We start from the raw sequence: 25742 nt of genomic DNA, 5'->3' as shown, positions 1-25742 counted from the left end.
TTTCAGTGTTTGCACAGACACAAATAATTAATTCCTTGTACCTTATCAATAGTAGATAAAATTGAGAACTTGTTTTATTTTAATTGAGACGCTATTTTTATTGTTGGCAACTTGGTTTAGCAGATGAGGTGCAAACTGTGTTGAGTTTATCAGACGGCCTCAGCCCTTTAGGTGGGAAACTGTTGGTCTAATCATATTCATATGGAAATTGATGCTTACTACTTTTATCGTAATGGACTGAGCTAGCCATACAATCAATATATAACTACATTAAAAATTTAAAAATACCTACTAAACGTATAAGTTTTGTATTATTTCATATTTTACAAAAATATTCAAAAATGAAAAACATAATAGAAATGAGTAATATCTTATTTTCTCTCTCTCCAGTTCATCCAAATACTACTGGTAGCGGAATCTTCAGTCTTATTACCTAGTCTCCAATTCGTTTCCCTACGAGATCCACGACGTTCACTGTCTGCTTCACGTTTTTGTTTAATATCTCTGAGATAATGGTAAATAATCATATGTTGCTTATATTCCGCAACACGAAGTAAGTCAAACCCATTGTCACACCGTTGACTAAGATCACATTTTTTATTAACGAAAAGCTTAACAGTTTCCATGTGACCTTCATACACAGCATGGCATATAGGCGTCCGACCCTGGTGATCTTTGACATTTATAAATGCACCTTTATCCAAGAGAATTTTGGCGATTTCAGTTTGTCCCTTTTTTGCAGCGTGTAAAAGGGGCGTCAAGCCATACTTCGATTTGTGCTCTATATCAGAATTGTAATGTAATAATAGTTTTAAAATTTCAATATTATCTTGGCATGCAGCTAACGACAAAGCAGTGAAATCAAGATGATTGGTGATTTTAACATCGGCACCTTGTTGTAACAGTAATCGAACAATGTCGGTGTGTTCATTTTGTACCGCAGCAAAAAGAGCACTTCCATTCTTTGTTGAATAGTTAACATCCGCACCGTGATTCAAAAGTACTTTTACAGTTAGTAAATAGCCTCTGGAAGCAGCCCAATACAATGGAGTTCTTTGCATTTTATCCATAATGTTAACATCTGCACCTCTTCTTAAAAAAAATTTCATTACAGCATTTTGGCCATAAGACGCCGCAAAGATAAGGGGAGATGCGCCATTTTCTGCTTCTAGTGCAACTCCCATGCTTAGCAACATTTCAGCAACCTCGCAATTATTTGATTTTCCAGTTTCACATAGCAAAAAATGATTGTAATCACTAGACAAGCTTGAAAAGTCGGTCTTGTCAAGAAGTAGCTTGAGAATCTTCTGGTTTCCCAAACGTATCGCTTCAGAAAGAGGCGTTTTACGAAATTTGTCTGGTAAGTGTATATCTGCGTCATTTTTTATTAAAACGTTAACAATTTCTAGTTGACCTTCTTGTACTGCAACGAATAATGCAGATCGATTATAATTAATACTGGTCACATTGACCAAAGCGCCTTTGTTCACAAGCAGGTTTACTATCTCATTGTTATTTTGATGAACTGCAAGGTACAGAGGAATCCATCGAGATGATCCTTGTATATCAATGTTTGGATGGGACAATAAAATTGTAACAAGATCTAAATTATTTAAATATGTCGCCAATGCAAGTGGTGTCCAATTGAAGTGACCTACAGCATTTACATTTCCTCCGTTTTCCATAAGTAGCTTGACTATTTCCGTGTGTCCTCTGAAAATAGCAGCAGAAAGTGTGGAAAAACCCTCAGTATTCACCACCTCTAGATTGGCACCTTTTTCTAACAAGTATCTGGCAACTTCTAAATGCCCTTCATTGGCAGCAATAAATAATGAGGTTTGTCGATGATTATCTGCAACGGATTTGTTGCATTTGTAATTGTCAAGTAACTGAACTAGTTCTAGGCGACCCAAGCTGGAAGCGAGCAATAGAGGTGTTCGACCAGACTCTGTACGATGCTCAGTATGTGCACCATGATTTAAAAGTATCTCCGTACCATTTTTATGATGTCCCATGATAGCATAGCACAAAGCGCTCATGTTGGATACATCTACAGCATTCACGTCAGCTTCATTTTGTAGCAACAATTCTAACACTTCAGTGTAACCCTTTTCTGCAGCAAGCATTAAAGGGGTACGGCCTTTCTTCTCGACGTAATTTACGTTCTCTTTAGTCGTCGAAAGTAACAGATCAACAACGTCTAAGTGGCCATAATATGAAGCAAAATGTAACGGAGTCCATTCATTGCGGTCTTTTGCAATAACTGTATCTTTCTCTTCACATAACATTTTAGATAGATTAACCAGGCCTTTACAGGCACTATAATGCAGTATATTGCGTTTATGAGAATCAGTTTTTTGAGATATCTTTGCCAAAATGCTTCTTGATTTCTTTTGTAATAGTTCTTCAAATAAAATTATAGTTTCTTGGTCACATCTGAGAATTATATTAAATACTTCAGAAAATGTGGGGATACCCAAAAATAATGGATGGCGTGTATTCAATTTGACCTTACCAAAAATATAACATACCAAAAAGGCTTCACTATATTCCAATTGAATCTTATATTTCTGAATCTGATTTTGTTCTAGTGTGAGGTTTACTGCCCGGAATTTTGTGAGAAGTTCGTTTGCAACGAAAAACGACTCATTCGAAAGCGCATAATCCAATTCAGAGTATCCAAGTAGCTGATCGTAAGTACTATTTGACGTACTTGGTATTCTCCTAATAATATTTATTATGGCAAGTCTGGATGAAACTTTTGCAGGATTGTGGACATCGTTGAAGGAAGCTTCTTCGTCATCATATTCAGACTCTGCGTAATTAAGGACGTTTTTACATTGATTATCCCAGTAACCTATCAAATGAAGGACAGAGCGGCCCCCAAGATCTAATTTATGTATTGCGTCACTATTTAATGAAATTATCTCTTCAGCAAGACTGTACTGTTGATTTATTACAGCCAAGTGCAATGGACAATCACTTGCAAGAATTTGATCAAGTATTTTCCGAATACTTGAATATCTGGCATCAAACAATGACTGTATTAGTGGATTATTTTCAAAATGTTCAGAAAGCCATCGAGCTATTACGTACTCCGCAAATAGTCTGTGAACGAAGTTTGCGTTGTTGTCATTAGTAACTTTAAGTATTTGATCTTCTTTCAGTATTTTTAAGATATTCGCATTTTCCGTTTGTATGCGGTTTATTTGTGCAGACAGATCGGGTATGAAACGGTCCCCCAAAGAAAAGGTTTCTTTGCAAGCATACAAATAACGACAGTACTCATAGTCAGCCTGTTGATGACCCAAGTTATCATTGCTAGCCAGGACTCTATATGAATCAACAAAGTATTTACACAAGGCCACCACGTCTGTTTCTTTATCATCAACAGTATTCCCATTCACGGAAATAAAGTCTGCAAGTATTTTTAAATGAAGAGGACTTTTCCGTTCAGTACTGGATAACAAATTTGTGCACTCTGTTGGACTAGAAGACTTTGAAGTAAAATAATTATTTAGGTACTGGCGTTGCTTCATATATCCGAATCCGTGTATCGAAACAGAAAATGTATGGAGAGATTCTTCTAAGAAAATTTTGTAATTGGGCCGCGTTGTTATGTATGTCACATATTTTCGTCTTGAAAATCTGCGAATCTCTTTTAAAATTTCCTCAAAGAGTTCAATTTTAAGTTCATCAAATCCATCAATTAATACTACGATGTTACCTTTCTTCATATAATAGTTGAATACAAGTTTGGATACCGCGTTCATAGTGCTCTCTGCATACATCTTACGAGGGGCGTATGTCTTTAGATCAATTCTCATAATCCACCATTTTGTTTTAATTGTATTTTCCAAGTAATCTAAAAGGATTGTTTTTCCACTACCCATAATGCCATCAATGATTCTGATTTCGGATCCCAAGATGTGCCACTCAAATTTCTTCTGCACCATTTTTATTCTTTGATGATTCATATATCCATTCTTGGTCACATATTTAAGAAGATTCTTGTTGGTGTCGAATGAGTATAACCATTCAAGACCAAGATTTGCAGAAAACTTTAAAAAATGAGTCGTTTCATATTGTATCAGGCAAGAATGGATATGAGCTGCGGTAGAATCATGCGTAATTAAATTTATTCTGGTTATGCTATTATTCGTATTTTCATTCCAGTTGGAGAATTCATCGTCGTTAATATCAATTTGGTGGTGCTTAAAGAAAGTTTTTAAATCGTCAAAGTCACGATAATCATATCTTATTATGAAGTAATCTGTAGTTATTTCCTTAAGAGCCTTGGTATCTATCCAAATCTCATCGACAGATGCCTCGATATGGTTGGTTAAGAGTGGTTGGGGCATATTTCCAATATTATATTGTCCTGATAGGATAGAAATTATATCGCCAACTTCAAATAAGTTAATTAATTCAGTATACAATTCCACGCATGTTTTCGAAAGTGTGGTTGGTCGTCCTTGCAAAGTAATGGGACAAGCCATTACCTCAATTACAACATCCTCATCAAAGTCCTTTAATTTAGTACACATGTCAGGCTCTAAAGAAGACATCCAATCACGATTGATCAAAAAAATTGTTTTCATACTAGAATTACAGTTGTGTAGTAAGCGTATGAGGTAATGATGTACTGATAGACTGTTGGCATCTATAACTAAAGGAGCTTTCCCACTTTGCCACATAATCTCGTACACATCGTTCAACGAAAGATCTTCATTTTCTCTAAAATCCAATGAAAGGTTCTTTATACTGTTTCTGAAGTCTATAACTAATGCGTTGAGATAGTCCTTCAAACATTGTTGAATAGTATTATCTTTGACAACTGCAATTCTTGATTTTTTTAAAACGCTAGACCAGCCTTTCAAATTTACATTGTTTTCCAATGTTCCGGAGATATCGAAATTCCATACATAAGGTTGTAGAAATACCCCATGCATTACATTCAGTATGTAATGTTTATCAAACGATAATCCTATTTCATTGAGCATTCTTGTTACAGCTAACAGAAGATGTTCCTGTATTTCATCTTCTAACCCCATATGTTTTGTCAAAATGTTTATACATTGCCGTATTTCGTCTTTCAGTTCAGAGACATTTTGTTGATTAACCCATAAAAAGAAATTACTGTGGGAATTTTCAGTATCAAATAGGAATGAGCCTTCTACCGATGTTTGCAATATCCCGAAACAGTTTTCATCCTGACTTCGTTCTGGCGCTACTTCTAAACTCTCTTCTACATTCCAGGGATAGTACAATACAAATGCCGCTAAACTGTTATCCTTAAATTGCCGAGTTATCTCCAAATTCTCCTCTGGTTCTTCGTTTAATATGAAATCCTCTATATCGTGGGTGTATTTATTGAAGACATCTTGATTTGATGTTGACAGTAACTGTTTCAATTGTAAACCTTCTGGGTTACCGCGACTTGGAAAATGAATCGCATAATTGAATGTAGATCCGGATTTTGTATGAACTCCTATTACCAAATCTTTGAACAATCCGAAGCCTCTAACTTTGGTACAACACCAGAAATTTTCTATGTCTTGATTGAGTAGAAACCGTAAAAACAGCAGCGTTATGGTGTGTACTTCCACCTCATCTATCTCCTCATCTCGCGTGGAACCGACCTCAACGTAATCCTGCAAAAAAGCGTTTAGATTAGATTTTGGATTAAAGTTTTAAATGATCGTCGTTTATTGGAAGTAGCACAAAGACAAGGCAAATTAAAGGCATGATAGAAGATAATTAGGTTTATTGCTATAATTTTAAATTACAAATTTAACAATTAACTATTATTATTATTATTATTATTAACATATTGGAAAAAGAAGCTCCTTTTCATTGACAATCCACATTCTCTGTAAATAAATCAAAGAATTTTTCACTTTTCTAGACTGCCAGACCTTTCAAGAGGATGCATTCCGTAAAAAAAATACATTGATTGTACTCTATCGAATAATTTATTACCTACTTGCATTTCTATAAAACGTGCGGAACGAAATCCAATATGCACACAACAATTAATAGTAAGTATCGAAGGTTCATTAAATTCATAAATTTGTTGAGGGTTTTGACCAACTTATTGATTCGAGTGCATAAAAATTACAAGATTTGTACCGCACATTATAGATAAGGTTTATTAATAAATTGATCATTTGCTCGTTGGAAATTTCAAACCAATTTTTAAACTTCTCGCGTACCTACTTCCAATACAATTTCAAATAATCTTCATGTTCGATTATTCGCTTAGAAACCAAGTCTATTTAGTTTTTTTTTGTAGAAATTAATGTTACGCACCCGTTCGTATTAAGTATATTGATATCCATTTTCCAAATTTTGAAACTACGGAAACAGAATTTAAATATGACGTTATGAAAAAAAAATCGTGTGAGATCGAATGGACTTCAGCGCATTTTTGTGTGGTAGACCAGTTTCTATTGGCCTGTAAAATTGCAACATGAAAGTAACTTTTTCAAAAGGTAAAACCGCGTGGTGATTTTTTAGTCTTCTTCTGCAGTTGTAGAAAGATGAGGAGTGTACTTGTACCTACCGGGGGCCGCATAATTAACAATTCTTTAGGGGCGGGGCTACATGAAGTGATGGTGATGGTGATTTTTCAGTTTTTCTTGCAGAAGAAAATAGGAAAAAACTAAAAAATCACCACGTTAGTAAACCACGCTCGGGGATGGCGCCCGGATGTCACCGACCCCACACCATGTAGCCTCGCCCCTAAAGAATTGTTAATTATGCGGCCCGGTAGGTACAAGTACACTCCTCATCTTTCTACAAGCGATCTTCTACGGGATCTCATTTGCTGCCAGCCAGCTAGCCCGCCGGCCAAAGTGAGATTAAAAGCCATCGTTTTACAAATAAATTTGCAAAAAATGCGTTAAAAAGAGATGATTACAAAAAAAATCAAATTCAATATGGGCATAGCTTTAGCCATATAATACGCAATGCCAAAGGTGGGTCGAATCGATTCAAAATTCACAGTACCCTTTTCGCATCTCGACTAATTATAAACCGAATTGCATACTTTTTTATTTATGGAAGCATTTAAATGACATTTGATACATAGCCACTTGAAACAAAGGAAAATCTAGCGTTAGTTTAAAAATTTAGGTTTGCGCATGCGCAGTGTCTCATTTATGAAAGCATTGAAATGAAATTCTTCTTATAAACAAAAATTGAAGTAGCACGTCAAAAATGGATTGCACATGTGCAACGCTATCTTTGTGGCCCGATTTTTACGATTTTAATAGAAGTTGCATCTGACAAATGAAAAATGAATGCAAGTGGAAATGCGCTTTTTGTAAATCGTTTACGATTATTTTTTATTTTATTATCCCTCTCTTGTTTTGGGCCCTCAACAGGCATGCGCCCAATTACAGAGTGACCCGCATAATGCTATTTAGAGGTGCCTCTGCAGAAGGTCTTAAGATGGTCTATACTACTCCGGTATTTACCTTACGAATTAGGAAAACTGCAGGAAAACCTAATTCGGAGTAGCCGGTAGAATGCTCGGAACTGGCCTAAGGTAATTTCCATCTCCGCCACAGATGAAAAATTCACCTCAACCCAGGTTCGAACACCCGACCTTCGGATTTATAACCCAATGCTCTTACCACTGAGCCATAAATCCGCATTACTTTTTTAACTTGTTGTCTTTAGTATATTGTGTGGGCGGGGTTTCAGCTAAGGCTGCTGTAATAACCTAACTCACTACACATTTACAAATACACATGCCCGTACCCGGAGTCGAACCAGGGACCCTTTGTACCGCAATCCAGCTTCAACTCAACTGCGACACACGGGCCGGACTTAAGAATGTTATTGTTTGTAAAAACATCCAATCAACACTGTTAGCTGACAACATAGTTAAGTATGCTGTATGGCTTTATAATACGGGCCTATAATCATTTTGAAATCAACAATTTTGTGGTTTTCCATGTATTTCTTACCCGAGCGAAAATTTTGATTTTAAGTTTTAAAGTTTAAAAGGAGCACATGCTCAAAAATAAGTTAAAACCAACAACTTTTTTTAAATGAAAATACATTCTTATTTTCCTTTTGGAATTTTACATAGTGTTTCATGTACAGGGTGTCCCATTTTTGACACTTTTATAGGCGTTATGGACTCTCTTTGCGTCAAACTTGCAATGGTAAAATCAAAATTTCCACATTTTTGCTTCAGAGATACGGAGATAAATCAAACAATTTTCAATTTCAGAATGACCGTATATATTCTTAGTAAAAACAGAAACAAAAAAATGTTTCTTGAAAATTATTGATAAATAATCTGCCGTTTTCAAAATAAATAATTACACAGTACTATCGGGTAAAAAAGTTATTGGATCTAACTTAAATTTATTTAAATGACATACCCTGTACATTTCCATCTAAAAATAGCATTTCGGAATCGAAGGTACTAATTTCTTGTAATAAAATCAAACTGCCGAGTTTCTGTCTGTTCCAATATCATGGTTCCTCCTCTTCTTCGGCTCTTCATTTATGTTATCCATGATATATTTCTGAAGAATTATAGCTGCAATTTGTCTTCTTTTTACCAAACTCGTCTTGTTATTGACAGGACCACCTCTAGGAAGGAAATGGCGCGAACGTGCAGTTTATTATACACTGCAGAAGTTGACGCTTCGCGATTTGTTCCAAAACCGACGGCGGCGCCTCGTTCCGGGAGTGTGCGTGAAGGGGCCGCATAAGCACAGATTGTGGTCTAAAGCGTACTTTACACGCTACGATCTCAGCTACGATAAATCGTGTCCAATTTATTGTTCCAATAAATCGAAAGAGCGTTTACATGTAACCATTTCTTGTTCCAATTTCATTGTCGATCTACAGCATGATCACGGACTCGGCACTCTATCATCTGTGTTCAGTGTTCCTAATCTTCATTTAACAATTGTGTCCTCTGACGAGGAAGCTGTGTTTATAATTTCCGTTTTATGCGACGAAGCAGAAAAAGCCCGCTTCGTTGCGCTGCCGATCGGTGATCTTCCGACAAGCGAGCGCACTCTCGTTTAAAACTATGTTTTAAATAAAATTCGTTCCGGTACGCTGCCGTGCGAAACCGGTATTTTTTCTGGACCGAAAACCGAACAGAAAGCAACCGTTATTCCTTCAGAAATAGAAACTTATTGAGAACCGGAATCGTTATTTTTTCGGTTCTTTTCGTTTTTTTACGGTTTACAGGTTATTGGAAGTTGAAGGACACGCCGGCAAATACGTCTTGAAAATATTACTCTATGATTGCTATCGGTGGAATATAGTTTTTTAAATAAGGTGTTGAAATTGAAGGCAGTACGGATGGCGATGGCGCTAATTTAGCCACTACTGTAAATGTAAATAATAAAAGGAGGGGCGAGGTTTTAGAAAAAAAAACAATACATAATTGTCTACAAAAGTTTTTGGGTATTTTTTGTTTTTATTAATAAATGAAGTTAAATACATATTTCCCTCTTCCTCCTTTATTCCCCTTCTCGTTGTAAATTAGCTACACTGACGATACGTCGCGCTTTGGTATTCATGACATAACTTTTTTTCGCTTACGTTGTTATAATGAATTATTTGAACGCTATACTTTCTAAAGGACTACAACCGAAAAGACCCGTTATGGACAAAAAAAATGCGCAGAACCGAATCGTTATTTTTTTAGAACAGAAACCGATATTTCGTTGGGGTCCAGGCCCCGCCCTTGAGGCGTCGCGCTGCTCGCTTTTCAGCAACGCTGTCGCTTAGTGTGAAGGGGCACTTATGTCTTTATTCGGAGCCTCTTAAACTCTTCATTACAATTGCAAAATTTTATAAACCAGAGGTTAACTTCAGATGCGCTGCAAAAAGAAAATGTTTAAAAGATTGGGAAAAATCAATAAAGGAATATGTTTGAGGTTTTTTAGCGCATTTTTTAAGAATAAAAAAATGTGGTATTGTTTGCCGTCTGTTCGTCCGTCCGTTCGGACCCGCTTGTGCCGTTTCGAACTACTAGAGCCCAGGAATTTTTGCAGTTGGTAGCCTTATACCTTGAAGATGTTCCAAATGGCCATCAAATTTCGCTGTCTTAAAACCCCACCCCATCAATTATATTCTGAAATGGGAGTGGAACTGGTTTTATCCTTCATGGTGGCCTTAATGAAAGGTCTCAACGAAAGGAATTAATTTCTATCAACCATAGTCCTCCTCCTCGACTTCTTATCGTGTTCGGATATATTCCCTTATATCTCCAGGACGGATTATCGGAAGAGGGGACTCACAAAGGGCGATTGGAACACCTGCAAGAAATATATCCATTGGTGATGTCGAAACTTTAAGAGCGAATATCTCGAAAACGGTTTGTCGAAGGATCGTACTCTCATAGGCAAAATCTGCAGAATGTAGTCTCAGAGAATTTTGAATGTATGCCAGGCGATCTTTAAATGTTTGTGTGTAAAGAGCCTCCTCCCCTTATAACCCAACCATTTAGTAAGCTATATCGGTTAAACAAAAATACGCTTTATCTGCACAAGGGTTGTGCACAATTTATAATTGTTTATTTATTATTTTTATAATATCCCATTTATGGCTGTCATTTTTCAATTTAAGTGTCTTATTAAAAATCTGCTTTAATCCTCAAAAAATTTATACTTGTTTCTTATCGTTGATGGAGGAAATTTTTTGATGGAGTTGTGATTTCATACAGGAAAAAAATTCTCCACGCCCTGTACATGATGAAACATGCTTGCTTTCCCTTTTCGAGCAGAAATGTATTAAAATTGGTTTACACATGTCATAACAATAATAAGTCCATCATTTGAAACAATTCATAAGAGGTAAACAGTACTAAGTCTGTAACGAGTGGTTTGATTTCGCGCCAAATTTCATTAAAAATTTCGAAATTTCTTGTCATGATAGTGAAGGTCACCCTGTATATTTCATTATTTGTTCCGGTTAGAAATTTTGTGTTTGGGCATTTCGGTTCGCTCAAGACTATGGTCCGATAGATTTAATTTCGCTCAGATTTAATTTCGTCGTGGGAAGAGTGCAAAGCTGATTGACGTCATCATGAGTAATGTGAGTTTTTTGTCGTTCGTTTATCAACTTTGGCGCCGTCTAGATCGAGAATAGGAGCGGATGTAGCACCGAGCCGACAAGAGATAAGGAGTTTTCACGTCATCAGCAGAAAACCGTGAGATCAGTTTATTCAGCAGTTCCTGGAGGTTGACGACGAAGTTAGAGTGGGTTAAGTCTTCTTTATCTAAACCAATGGGAGAATTTCTAGCGGGAGCCATTTTTGTTTTATGGTAATTTGGGTGTGGTTTTTTCATTTCAATTCTGAAGAAGGGGATCGTTTTTGGGGAGACTCGCGGTTAGTACGTCAAGCGGTCAACACGTACCTTGAGCGATCGTTTTGGTACACTTGGCGGTTTGAGCCACCGGTTTATTTCGGTTGCTCGCAGTTGCGTGCTTTCTGCACCCGTTTCGAAGTGTTATTTTCTTTTCGCGTTGATTTTTTGGCGAAGAAGACCCAGGTTCCAATCAGGTGATATTTTGGCGAACCCTTGAGCTTCACCCCAGTTTACTTTGGATGCAGTGAATCGCGTTAGGATACGTTGTGATTTCTCGAGGATATATAAGTCAAAGTGCTGCCCTAGTCCTCAAGGCGCAGAATTTCGGGATCCGCCCCAGGTGGAATTTCCTACTAGTGCCGTCCGGTCATTTGTCGAAGGAGCGCTGCGTTTCGGAGAGATATTTGCCCCAAGAAGACCTGGTGAAATAATACGTCGAACCATCGCGGTTTACCGTCGGATAGTGATCATAAAAGTTTGTGTTCTGCCGTACCGCTAACTCAAAAATCCGTCTCCCGCAGGCGGTCAAAGCTAATAAACTAATAAAATAAAATTAAATACACGTGCTGTGTAGAAACTTTGGCAACTAGCCGTCTCCCACTCGCCACGCGAAGGATTTCCTGGACTAAGTTTCAGTTCAAACGCTAAACTTTGCTTTCGTTCCGAGGAAGGATAGGCACCGTGGATTTTGTTTCCGTGCGTTAATTTCAAGCCACCCCCTAGGAAGTCACAGAGACCAAAGTGTCAGGTTTCATCACATCCACCCTGTACCAGAGGAAAGAGCAGTTCACAAGATCGGCTGTACAAATGTTGTAAAGGTTAGTCTAATTAAATTTGTAACATTCTGTAAAATTCCACTTTTTGGTAATTAAGCTATAGTAAAAAAAATTTTTGATTTGATTGTTTATTAAAGTCCAATGAACGATTACCAAAGAGTAGGATAAATTTTTGTGTTTATTTAAATAAGTCCCAGCCCACGCTGGATTAAAAAACGATTACCTGTTGTTGCAATTTTCAAACTGTAGAGGATGGCCACCCCTTGAGTAAATTAGTTTCACCTGATAGGATTTTTTATTTAGTTTAGTTGTCATTGTTAAGCTAGTGGTTTTTACCAGGAGGAGAGAAGAACTGCTAGATCCCTGTAAATTGTTTGTATCTCTAATCTCATTTCAATATATTATCTATTTGGTTTCAATGTGCCTGTCTTTAACGAAGAACGAGGGGAAGGAAAGGGAGGAGTAGGAGTTGAGGCAGGAGACTGGTAGGCGGCAGGTTAAGGTTTGTTACGCAGTTTCAAAAGAGTTAAAAGCCCACCGATTTGAGTTAGCCGGAGCATTTATTTTTATCGATTGAGCAGCCTAAGAAGAAGACGGTTTGTCTTGCCGGGCGGAACCGATGGTAATCTTCAAATCCAAAAGGAACCCCCGTAGCAAGTCCCGTATAACAAAAATTTTTGATAAAATTTCAAACATTCGATCGTACATTAATACTTACTAGTTATAAGTAACATGGTTCTTCATGATGAAAGTAATCAAATGTATAGGTTAATAAGGTCAAATTATTCCTTTGTGCTTCTTATAATATGGCTTTCTGTAAACTTTTGAATTTGTGACTTACTTAGTATACTTTACCTCTGAGGTACAAATATTATTTATAAATAAGCACCCGAACAAGCACCTTTTATTTTTGAGTCATGCATGGCAGGAAAATGACCCAAAAATTAAAAGCTATAGGAAAATTTCCAGCTATCCCGCTTCCTTTTGCAGCTCCATCAAGTTAGCCCCCGCAATTAAAAAAAAAATGTGTAATGACCATTTTTATATAGTGCTAGGGTTGTGCTAAATTGTGCTGATTCGATTTTAATTTGTGCTGATCTGGAAAATCAATTTTTTTAATTGAAACGCGGGGGCCAATTTGACGCCCAGCCCCCCGGTTTTTTTAACGTACAAATTCCATTACTACTTTAACGAGTTGTGCTCGATGCATATTGGATTGTGCCGGTCAAATATTCGAAAATAGTCTTCCGGTTCACGGTAGTTCCTGCACTCAAATCTCGGGGGCCAACTTGACTCCCAGCCCCCACGTTTTTTACAAATATGGAAATCTAAATAAGGTCAATCAATTGTGCTCACTGCATATTGGATTGTGCCGTTCAAATATTCGACAATAGTTTTACGGTACACGGTAGTTCCTGCGTTTAAATCTCGGGGGCCAATTTGACTCTCAACCCCCCGGTTTTTTTAACGTGCAAATTCCAATACTACTTTAACGAGTTGTGCTCGATGCATATTGGATTGTGCCGGTCAAATATTTGAAAATAGTCTTCCGCTACATGGTAGTTCCTGCACTCAAATCTCGGGGGCCAACTTGACTCCTAGCCCCCACGTTTTTTACAGATATGGAATAAGCAATAATGGCAATCATTTGTGCTCGATGCTTACTGAATTGTGCCGTTCAAACTTTTGAAAATAGTCTTACGGTACCCCATAGCTCCTGCACACAAATGTTGGTGGTCATCTTGACTCTCAGCCTCCACGTTGTGTATTCACCAACTGTGCGCTCTAGAGGTACCCGTAGATTCTCCTCTACGTCTACGGCCACGAACGAAATAAAATGAATGTATGTTTGATGATATCAAATTCTCGTGGCCCATTCTTGATTCTGGATTACGATAGGAAGGTAGACAGGGTCCACGCGTACCTACGCCTCAAATTCGAGCCCTTTGTACTACCTATCTGACTAGAGTCGTTTGATCCCTCAACGTCACTCAAGCCATCCCACACGTGAGATGAACCTAAGGATGCTGGAAGGAGAGGCGGCTCTAATCATCGTAGCCATGTCCGGTCAGGACACCCTTAACATGGATCGTCTGAGTTGGACTAGAGCGAGGCATTCAACAAAGTATGTGGTGTGCCGTTTCATCGTCCGTGTAACTTCCTCTACAAGATAGTGATTCTATCAAACCCATGCGAACCCATGCGGTGCATGTGTTTGTTTTGTTTGCAGTGCCCAGAAAGTATTCCCACGAGTAACCTCAGGTTCTTTCTTGATTCAGCCCCCACGTTTTTTTACAAATATGGAATAAGATGTAATATACTCATATAATATAATATGTAATACAGAGCTGGCCAAACCGTCGATCGCGATCTACCGGTCGATCGCGGCGATCTTCCGAGTCGAACTGAACTTCCATATCACCCCACCACTAGGTAAACTTCCTACGGTATTCCAATCAGAGTTGGTACCCCTTAGTGCAAGAAAAGATCTTATCCACAAAACTATCAGAATCTCCCGTGCCAGCAGGGCTGCCCCGCAGGCACTTGGTCGCTGTAAAATTACCTCTATGCTGGTTTCCGAATGTCACCATGCACTAGAGCAAGTGGCGAGCAGCTCGCATGGGTCAAAGGCCATGCTGGAATGGAAGATAATGAGAAAGCCGATGGGTTAGCCCGACTGACCTCAAAACAGGTGTTTTATGGTCCGGAGCCGGCTCTTCCACTTACAGCTGAAACTGTAAACAACTTAATATCTCAGGACACCTAAACCCAGCACAGGGTTAGATGGAACATGATGTTAGATTGTCGCGATGCGAGAGAAGCCTTCAAAGAACCATCTCATAACCTGGGGCACTTTTGCACAGGGCTATCAAGAAAGAACCTGAGGTTACTAGTGGGAATACTTTCTAGGCACTGTAAACAAAACAAACACATGCACCGCATGGGTTTGATAGAATCACTATCTTGTAGAGGAAGTTACACGGACGATGAAACGGCACACCACATACTTTGTTGAATGCCTCGCTCTAGTGCAACTCAGACGATCCATGTTAAGGGTGTCCTGACCGGACATGGCTACGATGATTAGAGCCGCCTCCCCTTCCAGCATCCTTAGGTTCATCTCAAGTGTGGGATGGCTTGAGTGACGTTGAGTGGTCGAACGACTCGTCAGATAGGTAGTACAAAGGGCCCGAATTTGAGGCGTTAGGTGCGCGTGGACCCTGTCTACCTTCCTATCGTATAATCCAGAATCAAGAATCGGTCATAAGAATTTGATATCATCAAACATACATTCATTTTATTTCGTTCGTGGCCGTAGACGTAGAGGAGAATCTACGGGCACCCCTAGCTAGAGCGCACAGTTCGTGAATACACAACGTGGAGGCTGACAGTCAAGATGACCACCAACATTTGTGTGCAGGAGCTATGGGGTACCGGCATTATGGCTCAATGGTAGAGCGTTCAGTTATAAATCTGGAGGTCGGGTGTTCGAACCTGGGTTGAGGTGAATTTTCCATCTGTGGCAGAGATGGAAATTACCTTAGACCAGTTTCGAGCATTCTGCCGGCTACTCCGAATTAGGATTTCCTGCAGTTTTCCTAATTCGTAAGGTAAATACCGGAGTAGTATAGAACAACTTAAGACCTTCTGCAGAGGCATCTCTAAAAAGCATTATGCGGGTCACTCTGTAATTGGGCGCAAGCCTGTTGAGGGCCCAGAACAAGAGAGGGATAATAAGTAAGCAAATAAGTAAGACTACTTTCAAAAGTTTGAACGGCACAATTCAGTAAGCATCGAGCACAAATGATTGCCATTATTGCTTATTCCATATCTGTAAAAAACGTGGGCGCTAGGAGTCAAGTTGGCCCCCGAGATTTGTGTGCAGGAACTACCATGTAGCGGAAGACTATTTTCAAATATTTGACCGGCACAATCCAATATGCGTCGAGCACAACTCGTTAAAGTAGTATTGGAATTTGTACGTTAAAAAAACCGGGGAGTTGAGAGTCAAATTGGCCCCCGAGATTTAAACGCATGAACTACCGTGTACCGTAAAACTATTGTCGAATATTTGAACGGCACAATCCAATATGCAGTGAGCACAATTGATTGACCTTATTTAGAATTCCATATTAGTAAAACACGTGGGGGCTGAGAGTCAAGTTGGCCCCCGAGATTTGAGTGCGGGAACTACCGTGCACCGTAGAACTATTTTCGAAAATTTTAACGGCACAATCCATTGTGCATCCAGCACAATTGATTGCCATTATTGCTCATTCCATATCTGTAAAAAACGTGGGGGCTGAGAGTCAAGTTGGCCTCCGAGATTTGAGTGCAGGAACTACCGTGTACCGGAAGACTATTTTCGAATATTTGGCCGGCACAATCCAATATGCATCGAGCACAACTCGTTAAAGTAGTAATGAAATTCGTACGTTAAAAAAACCGGGGGGCTGGGAGCCAAATTGGCCCCCGCGTTTCAATTAAAAAAAAATTGATTTTCCAGATCAGCACAAATTAAAACCTAATCAGCACAATTTAGCACAACCCTAGCACTATATAAAAATGGTCATTACACATTTTTTTTTAAATTGCGGGGGCTAACTTGATGGAGCTTCCATTTGCAGTTTACTAACATCATTGAATAATAAATCTGAATTCAATGCTAACATTTAACGTTGCTAATTTTGCAATCATAAACAAAACTGGTGTACAGTATGATTGCATTTGATATCTTTATCACAGGATGTAAAGACAAAATTGATGAATCATTTTAGATAATTAAAGTAGAACTGTAAACGTGATCGTTTGTTTTTGTGTGAGAATGTAAGCAAAATGTTTTGAAGAACAGAGCTCCTTGTCAAATGTCGGTTTTGATATAGATATCAGAGATAAAGATAAACATCTGGCTTCCTATTAAGAAATCGTTACATGTAAACCATGATGTAAACTGTAAACAGTACTCACTTTTTCGAATTATTGGAATAAATTGGACAATCAAATCGTTACTATTTATCATAGGATTGAATTTAAGTTATAAATTCCATGATAGTGTATTAATTTTGTATCATGATAAATTCAATGATCGTAGCGTGTGAACCTCGCTTAAAGCGTAGTTTACACGCTACGATTTCAGATTTGTCGTAGCCAAAATCGCTGTTATTATTTACACGTTCCACCTTATCGCTACAATTCGCAAAACTTGATGCCGACCGGCATCAACCATCGCATCCAATTTCAATAAATCGCTACAATAATCTGTTCACACTATGACTCAGTTTCAGTTTTCCTGCACAATGAATGGAAACTACTCGTAACAACTAAACACGTCTCGTCATCCATTCTTAAATAATTCCGCCAATCATTGTATGGGGAAATACTCTTTTCTTCAGGAGCCAGCGGATCCATTATCTTTTTCGTCTTCCCGACTTTTTTTAGTTTTTTAATTTAATCGCTAAACAAGCAATCCCGTCCAATGTTTGGGAAGAGGAAAAGGAGTCCAAAATGTCGCCGGCCGATTATTTTTTTGGATAAAGCAGCATAAAAAACTTAAGGAAAGTTTTGTAATTTCATAATGTATCAAATATCATTAAGTTCTACATGTTTTAAATTATTTACAGTGAGGTGTGTTTACAGAACTAAGAAGGTCACTTTTATTAATGGAAAGCACCATTTTTCGCGAGATTTTTCGTGAAATATTATTAAAGAATGACAGAATGAATTGTAAATTTAATTAGCAAAACTATTTTCTTTAAATTTGATTATCTAAGTTTTTATGCTGCTATACGGGGTGTTACATATAAGTATGTAACAAAATTAGGTGGTAGAGGGAAACAAACATTTTTTCCAAATAAACCTAGGGTCCAATGTGTTTCGCTTGGGAGCCACTCCCAAAAAAGTGGAGAAATTTGCATTTCTTCTTTATTTTTTTTCTCAGCGACCATATAAGAGTTAGAAAGACTGGTGCCACGTCTTTGAATAGGTTTTCTCTCCATTTTCGTTGTCCGGCCAAGAAGTGCAGTTGAACTTTTTTTTCGAAATTTCAAAAACTAAATTCAGATTCGTGTTTTTCATGTTCAAAAAGATACCAAATTTCGTCTAAATCAGAATTTTTTTCGCACCTCCATTTAGGGGTCCGCCCTTACGCGGTAATTTTTTGCAAAATCGGACAGGGCATACCCGAAAACCCAGTTTCGAACTCTTATGGTTGCTGGAAAAAAAATTAAAAAAGAAATGCAAATTTTACTACTTTTTGGGAGTGGCTGCCTACTCGGCTGCCTAACGAAACACCTCGGTTTATTTGGAAAAAGTGCTTGTTTTGATCCCCTCTACCACCCATCTTTACATCTTTATATGTAACACCCTGTATGCACAAAGAGGTATGCTTTAATAATATGTAATGAAAACGAGTAAAAAATGCCCCTTTTGACCATGTATGACAGTGACCAGCAATATAAGTACTTACGTAAAATCCAGTGCTGTGGTGAAAAAATTGTTTGGATTGCCGTTACTGAGATTTAGAGAGAGAGAAAATCGCAGACTGTAGAAGCAAGTCGTTTCAAAATTTTTAAAAATATGGTATAATGTAATACATATAATATATAATCATATAAAAAGTTGTGATACATCAATGTAACCAGGAAAATGAATGTAAAAAATTGACGTGAAGATATAGTTTTGCATTTAAAAAATACAAAAATACTGGGTCAAATCCCAGAAACGGAGGTCCGAAAACTATTTTCGACTATGCCACTGGATTTTACCTAAAAATATCTAATGTAGGATGTTTTTGCCTTTTTTCTATCTAACATGGGTAGTAAAAAACCAAAAAGTCAAACTTTTCGTTTTCACCCGGTATCACAAACAAATGTACCTAGATCATATATAATTTTCTCAGTTAATAGTACGCCATGACCTGACGACCCCCACTTACTCCTGAACGCCCCTACCGCCCTCTTGTATCATGTTGAAATTTTCATCGTTTCTTATGCCTAAATAAAGACAATTCTCCTGAAACTTTCGTCAAAAGTGATCAAAGTACGCTAGGTGTTCATGTAGGTATTTATTAAATGCTAAATAAGTTTAGTGGGAGTTACCATGTGATGACGCTTCAATTAATCAAGTTTAATTTTTTTTAAAATCTAATTACACAATAGGTGTCACTTCACTATACATGCTATTAAAAGGTATCATTAAATGCCGTACTTTTTATAATGTAGCCATTCTGCAAAAGATGGCCTTCCTATCAACCAGCTGTTCCAGTATCTCATACAATGTTTACAATCACAGTACCAGACGTATAATATGACAGAACTGAATAACCACAGCAGTGTTGCCAGATTTAAAGTGTCGTGTCGCCTCGATGTACTTCGGAGGTAGCCCAAATCGCCTAATCTTTAGAGGATATTAATTTAAATTCGCAAAACGTAAACATTTTGTGAAGAAGTCATTCCCTGAAAATGATAATAAGCGCCCAAATCCTTTCAGGAATTTACAACAGTTGTAAATTATATTGCATTTCAGTTTTCGTACTTTGAGATCAAAGCGGCGTGTCATCCTTCCTTTCTTCTAATACTAACAGACTAATCCTTCACCTGTACCTACCCGGCCATAAAATACACGGATTGAGAAATTTCAATTGTATTAGAGATTCTGTTAATCTGGGTGCATAAATAAATTTGCATAAATACGTCTGTACCGCAAATACCTAGAAAGCATAATGAATCGTTATTGTTGAAAAATGGCCCCGTCTTGACGTTTATTTAGTAGCCCAAAATGTCGCATGTCTCAAAACGGAATTTTTTGTCGCAAAAATGACATGAATCGTCGCCCAATTTGCGACATATCGCCCAATCTGCCGCCAGAGGCTATTGTAAAACTGCTAACGTAGATATAGGTAATGTTTCTAACGTTATTGTACTATTTATATTTATACCTTTCTTTGCGAGTTGACCATCGTCGACGTTCCGTTTCACTAGTAAAATTTTGGTGCTTTCGCAAAGTAATGAATAATATTTCAGCCAAGGTCTGATGATGAATCATAGATTCGAAGTCGATTATTTATAGTAATTGTAAAGTAAATTATTTGAGAAAACTCGTTTTTAATCTACATAAACATAATGAATATAGGTACTCCTTAAAATGTTTACAGGAAGTACTTTTTTGCACTTAATATACTGACACATGAACACTAAAATGTGCCTCATTTATCTTTATTATTTGGGCCTTGATGACTTTTCGGTTCGTCTGTATGGCATGACCTTATTTTAGGTATACATAACAAGTTAAAAAAGTAATCGTAAACGATTTACAAAAAGTGCATTTCCACTTGTATTCATTTCCCATTTGTAAGATGCAACTTCTGTTAAAATCGTAAAAATCCGGCCACAAATATGAAAGATAGCATTGCACATGTGCAATCCATTTTTGACGTGCTACATACTTCAATTTCAGTGTATAAGAAGAATTTCATTTCAATGCTTTTCTAAATAACAAAATTGGAACTGCGCATGCGCAAACCTAAATTTTGAAACTAATGTTAGATTTTCCTTTGTTTTAAGCGCCTAAGTATCAAATTTCACTTAAATGCTTCCATAGATAAAAAAATTGGCACTGCGCGTGCGCAAAACCAAACTTTGAAACTGGCGTTTGATTTTCCTTTATTTGTACCAAATTTCATTTAAATACTTTTATAAATAAAAAAGTTTGCAATTCGGTTTATAAATGGTCGAGATGCGAAAAGGGCACTGTGAATTTTGAATCGATTCGACTCAACTTTTGGCATTGCGTATTATGTGGATTGGATGTAAAAGCGATCGGACATTTCTAAACAAAGTTATCGTTCACACGGACAGATAGTGGGACAGACAGACCAAGGACGAGAGGGACAGACAGACCAAGGACCAGGCGTACAGACCAACAGACAGACGACAGACAGCAATACAAAATTATAAACAAACGGGAAAAGTGTAAAATTATGGAACATGTAAAAACCGGTTTCTTGTTTTTTTTTTACAATAACTTTTTTAGCAATAAACGCAGAAAAAATTCCTTCCTTGGTGCAAGCCTCGACACCATCACGAACCAAATAGCGAAAAAAGTAGAACAATAGCTCTTAAGATAAAGAACTAGTAGCGTCTCATAGAACAGAACGAGCGGACGGACGGACAAAGTGGCCACAATAGCGCATTTTTTAAAATTTTGGTTGAAATGCACTAAAAAGAAATGCAAATTTCACCACTTTTTGGGAGTGGCTGCCTACTCGACTGCCTAACGAAACATATTGGACCCTCGGTTTATTTGGAAAAAGTGCTTGTTTTGATCCCCTCTACCACCCATCTTTACATCTTTATATGTAACACTAACACCCTGTATATATAAAGAGGTATCCTGTAATAATATGTAATGAAAACGAGTAAAAAATGACCAAAAAAAAATGAGAGAGAGCGAGAGGGAGAGGGAGAGGGGGAAAGAGGGAGAGAGCGAGAAAGAAAATCGCAGATCGTAGAAGCAAGCCGTTTCAAAATTTTGAAAATACATCAATGTACTTAACCAGGAAAATGAATGCAAAATATTGACGTGAAGATATACAGTACAGAGCTTTGCATTTAAAAAATACCAACACTGGGTCAAATCCTAGAAACGGAGGTCCGAAAACTATTTTCGACTATGCCACTGGATTCTACCTAAAAATATCAAATGTAGGATGTTTTTACCTTTTTTCTATCTAACGTGGGTAGTAAGATATAATAACGTCCCAAAAAGTCAAACTTTTCGTTTTCACCCTGTATCACAAACAAATGTACCGGGTGACCCAATAAGACGGTTCCTCGGCCATATTTCGGGAACCGTTCGTCGTATGACTTAGGGGTAAAAAAATTATTGGGTAAATCGGTTATGAAGAATCACTGGAAAATATTTTCAAGTTCTAAAAATGGCCACTAGAGGACTTAACGGCCATCCTAAATATTAAAATTGCATTTTCTATAAATTTCGCATAGTAAACTAAACATTCTTTTTTCACCTTTTTAAGGAGAACCAGTTATCTATCATTTTCGTAAAAACAAAAACCCAGTTATTTCAAACAAGGCAACAAGAATCAACCCAAATATAGTTAATTTAGTTGAATCCTTCTCCGCCAGGGGGCTAGTTTTGACACCGATCCAAAATCCTAAAACAAAAAAAAATCAAATAGAATGATATGACTTTTTCTTAATGAAAAGGTAGCCAAATAACACCCAAAGAGGTCAGTGAAAACCGTTTTTCAAAATCTCGTTCCTAACCTCAAATATTGGGAAAAGGAGATTAATTAATAAATAATAATGCTTAAATTGTATCTTAAATTTACTTTTGCCGTATTTCCGGTATTTGTCGATGGTGTGAAAGATTGTTTGAAGAAGCACCCTACACTTTTAGGTAGGGCTTGGAAAATTAAACAAATGAAACACGATGCATTATAAAATAATAACAGCCGTAATTTGTAAATTATTCTGCTGTGTTTACATTCAGAAAGTGCAGTTTTTTGAATTTGTAATCTTTTCTAAAATGACGATTTAAAACCAAGAAGCTGGCGATATATTTGGAGTGTTTTCAAAATGCGACCATCGCTGCCCGCATCTTCTATTTGTGTCTTTGTTTGAAATCGGCATTTTAGAAAATATTACAAATTCAAAAAACTGCACTTTCTGAATGTGAACACAGCAGAATAATTTACAAATTACGGTTGTTATTATTTTATAATGCATCGTGTTTCACGAGGTGTTTCATTTGTTTAATTTTCCAAGGCCTACCTAAAAGTGTAGGATGCTTTTCCAAACAATCTTTCGCGCCATCGACAAATAGCGGAAATACGTCAAATAAGATACAATTTAAGCATTTTCCCAATATTTGAGGTTAGGAACCAGAGTTTGAAAATTTTTACTGGCCTCTTTGTATGTTATTTGGCTACTTTTTCATAAAGAAAAAGTCATATCATTACATTTGATTCTTTTAATTTTTTTAGGATTTTGGATCATGATGTCAAAACTAGCCCCCTGGCGAAGAAGGATTCAATTAAATTAACTATATTTTACATTAACTTTAGAACTATTGATTATCTTTTCAGCAGTCTAAATAAGTTTTGTCGCAATCCGGGGCTGCGTGAAATTGATCCCCCAAATTTTTTCAAATTGATTTTTAGACCTTATTAGCCGGATCTCTATTTACGATTTATCAACATCTCTGGAACATTGAGGGGGGTTTTAATTAATTTAATTTTAAAGTTATCGAAAACAGTATGCTAATCCGCAACTCTATTCATTAAATTAAACTAATAAATAAGGTACCTAGGTAAGTATACAGCGCGTCAGCGCCTACTTATCGGTTTAAATTAAAGTTGAAATAAGACTGCACGAAGTCACGTAGTTCCATATCAGCCCATTTGCCCAATTTTATACAGTCAATTGAATTTGATAAAAGTCAAATATCATATCGCACTAATTGCTTACGCCGGCCCTGAACGAAAACTGTTTTTCCCATTATAATTTTTTCTGTTTGTCCTCGCCTCCAGTTGTCATGATTTTCGGAAACGGATATTCCAAAAACGGCGTGGGTACAATGGAAGCGAGTTTAGGTACTTGACAACCAGGTACATTGGTTAATTAATATTCGAGCCGCCAATTTTTGGTCACGGAAGCTTGTCAGAGAACAAAGATCAGTCTTTATCCTAGACAGCATTCATTTTGCAGTTAAAAAATTAAATAATGTTATCAAACGGAGTGATATCATCGACTTGTGAACAATACCTTCAATTATACCTTGGTTTTTCTCACATTATTGCGGGTAGAGCAGTTTTACGTTAATATTGAAAGTGCTTCTCTTACAATTTGCTGTTTCCAAAAAGTACATGGAGGTTGTCTTATTATTCGATTCTTTACACTGCAGTTGCGTTATCTTTGTATATGAATGAACAAACATGTTACAATGCAGTGCAGACAATTAGTTTTTTAAACAATAAAACGTAAAGATCATAAATAACTTACCTTGGGAAGGTAAAAATTTGAGCACATGTTAAACATGAATACAGGAGGTGTATTTCAATTTGAAAACTATCGAAACACGAGCACAACGATTTCCTCTGGTGCTGCGATTGCTACTGGAAGAAATTCAATTCCCGTCGAGACGTCGACCCGTCCCGTGATCCAGTCATATGAGTAAACCGCAACTTTGTTAAGGTTTGTTTACTATGGTGCTATGAGTCACCTATCAAAGAGCCAACCCGAGACCCAAAATCAAGTGCATGAACAGATAACGACGATACCGTCTCTGATTCCTTTCAATTTGTGTGATAGTACCTACGTATATAAAAATACCGGCAAATTTATTTGGAAACGATCCATTCACGTGAGGGGTTCGTTTACCTAGTCTTATAATATTAGGTGCCATTATTTTAATGTCCTATGTTACCAAAAGTTATGCGATGAGCTTAATGATGTTGACAAAACCAAAATGCATTATCGAAAATTGCAAGTAAAGCCAAACAGAATCACAGTCCATTGTAAAATTATTCTTGTGTTGACCCCGCTGGCCGCTGCGTCTAAATCAGACTAATAACTGATAGTAACTATGTGCTTAATGATAATAACATTAATACTTGATCATGACAATAATAAAATTAGGAAGGCACGGAAAGGACATACTTGTTTCCTTTTCCGATAAAGGTTTGGTTTCTTTAAAACGGCAACCACTTTGTGTGTTTGTCGAGTAATTAATTTTGTGTTTGCAATTAAACGTATTAATTTCCCGTTTTCAGACACGGAATTAAACACGTCTTAATTAATTTCATATTTGTGAAGGGCGGATTTAATTACGTCATAATTCCTTTGGTTTTTACAAACGCGAAATTCACGGGCGCAAGGTTTCTTTGTCAGATTCTACTAACCGTACAATTTTGTCTTTTCTCTCGTTTACACAATTTATCACTTCGGCATCGATGTTAGAACTTCCGTTAAACACAATTCAATTTGCAAACAGAAAGATTCTCGAGTCGCCATATATACCGATACCGGAACCGTTATTTAAGAAATTATGATAACCGTAACCGGTACCGATACCGTTATTATTAGTGTCAAAGAACCGTTACTTTCGGTTCCCTCTCTCTTGTAGCATTGAATATAATTTTTCACTCAAGGTTTGTAGGTAGCACGTTGTGTTTTATATTGTTACGCTTCAAATTTGCTTCTGAAGTGTTGGTGTTAAAAACTTTACCTAGATTTCAAAAGCATCTAGTCAAAATATTTTAGAGCGACTCTAATACCGAAAATGAGTCAAAGACAGTAAGAAGGTTGAAGAGTGTAGGAGCGAGGGAAGTACTAGTTGAAACTACTGCTGAAGAAAAGGAAAAGTAGAAAAAGACTTACCCTATACTTACCGTTGGCAACTCTGGAAAAAATCTACAAGCAGACCCACCTCTTCAAGTCGAAACGATGGACGTTTGCGGCACCCTATTTTCGATATATTTTAATTTCGATGGCAGTCGGCTCGATATGGGTGGCACGATTGAACTCCTAAGTTGTGTAATCGATTCTTGAATGTGTTGGGACGTGAGTCATAATCGGGAAAGGAATTAAATAAA

At 37.3% G+C, this 25742-nt stretch overlaps 1 protein-coding gene across 1 annotated transcript; it reads right to left on the bottom strand.

Annotated features, from left to right (window-relative positions):
- Nucleotides 1-292: 292 nt before the first annotated feature.
- LOC116177114 lies at nt 293-24256 on the bottom strand. The gene is made up of 2 exons (XM_031495988.1): nt 24151-24256; nt 293-5654 (listed from the first exon to the last, which is right to left on the bottom strand). Exons 1-2 carry the CDS (start codon nt 24184-24186, stop codon nt 372-374), a joined length of 5319 nt encoding a protein of 1772 aa, XP_031351848.1. The 5' UTR covers nt 24187-24256; the 3' UTR covers nt 293-371.
- Nucleotides 24257-25742: the final 1486 nt, after the last annotated feature.

Source organism: Photinus pyralis, unplaced genomic scaffold (assembly GCF_008802855.1).
Source record: "Photinus pyralis isolate 1611_PpyrPB1 unplaced genomic scaffold, Ppyr1.3 Ppyr1.4_LG7, whole genome shotgun sequence".
Taxonomy (NCBI): Eukaryota; Metazoa; Arthropoda; class Insecta; order Coleoptera; family Lampyridae; genus Photinus; species Photinus pyralis.
This window is presented reverse-complemented; position numbering and strand designations above follow the sequence as displayed.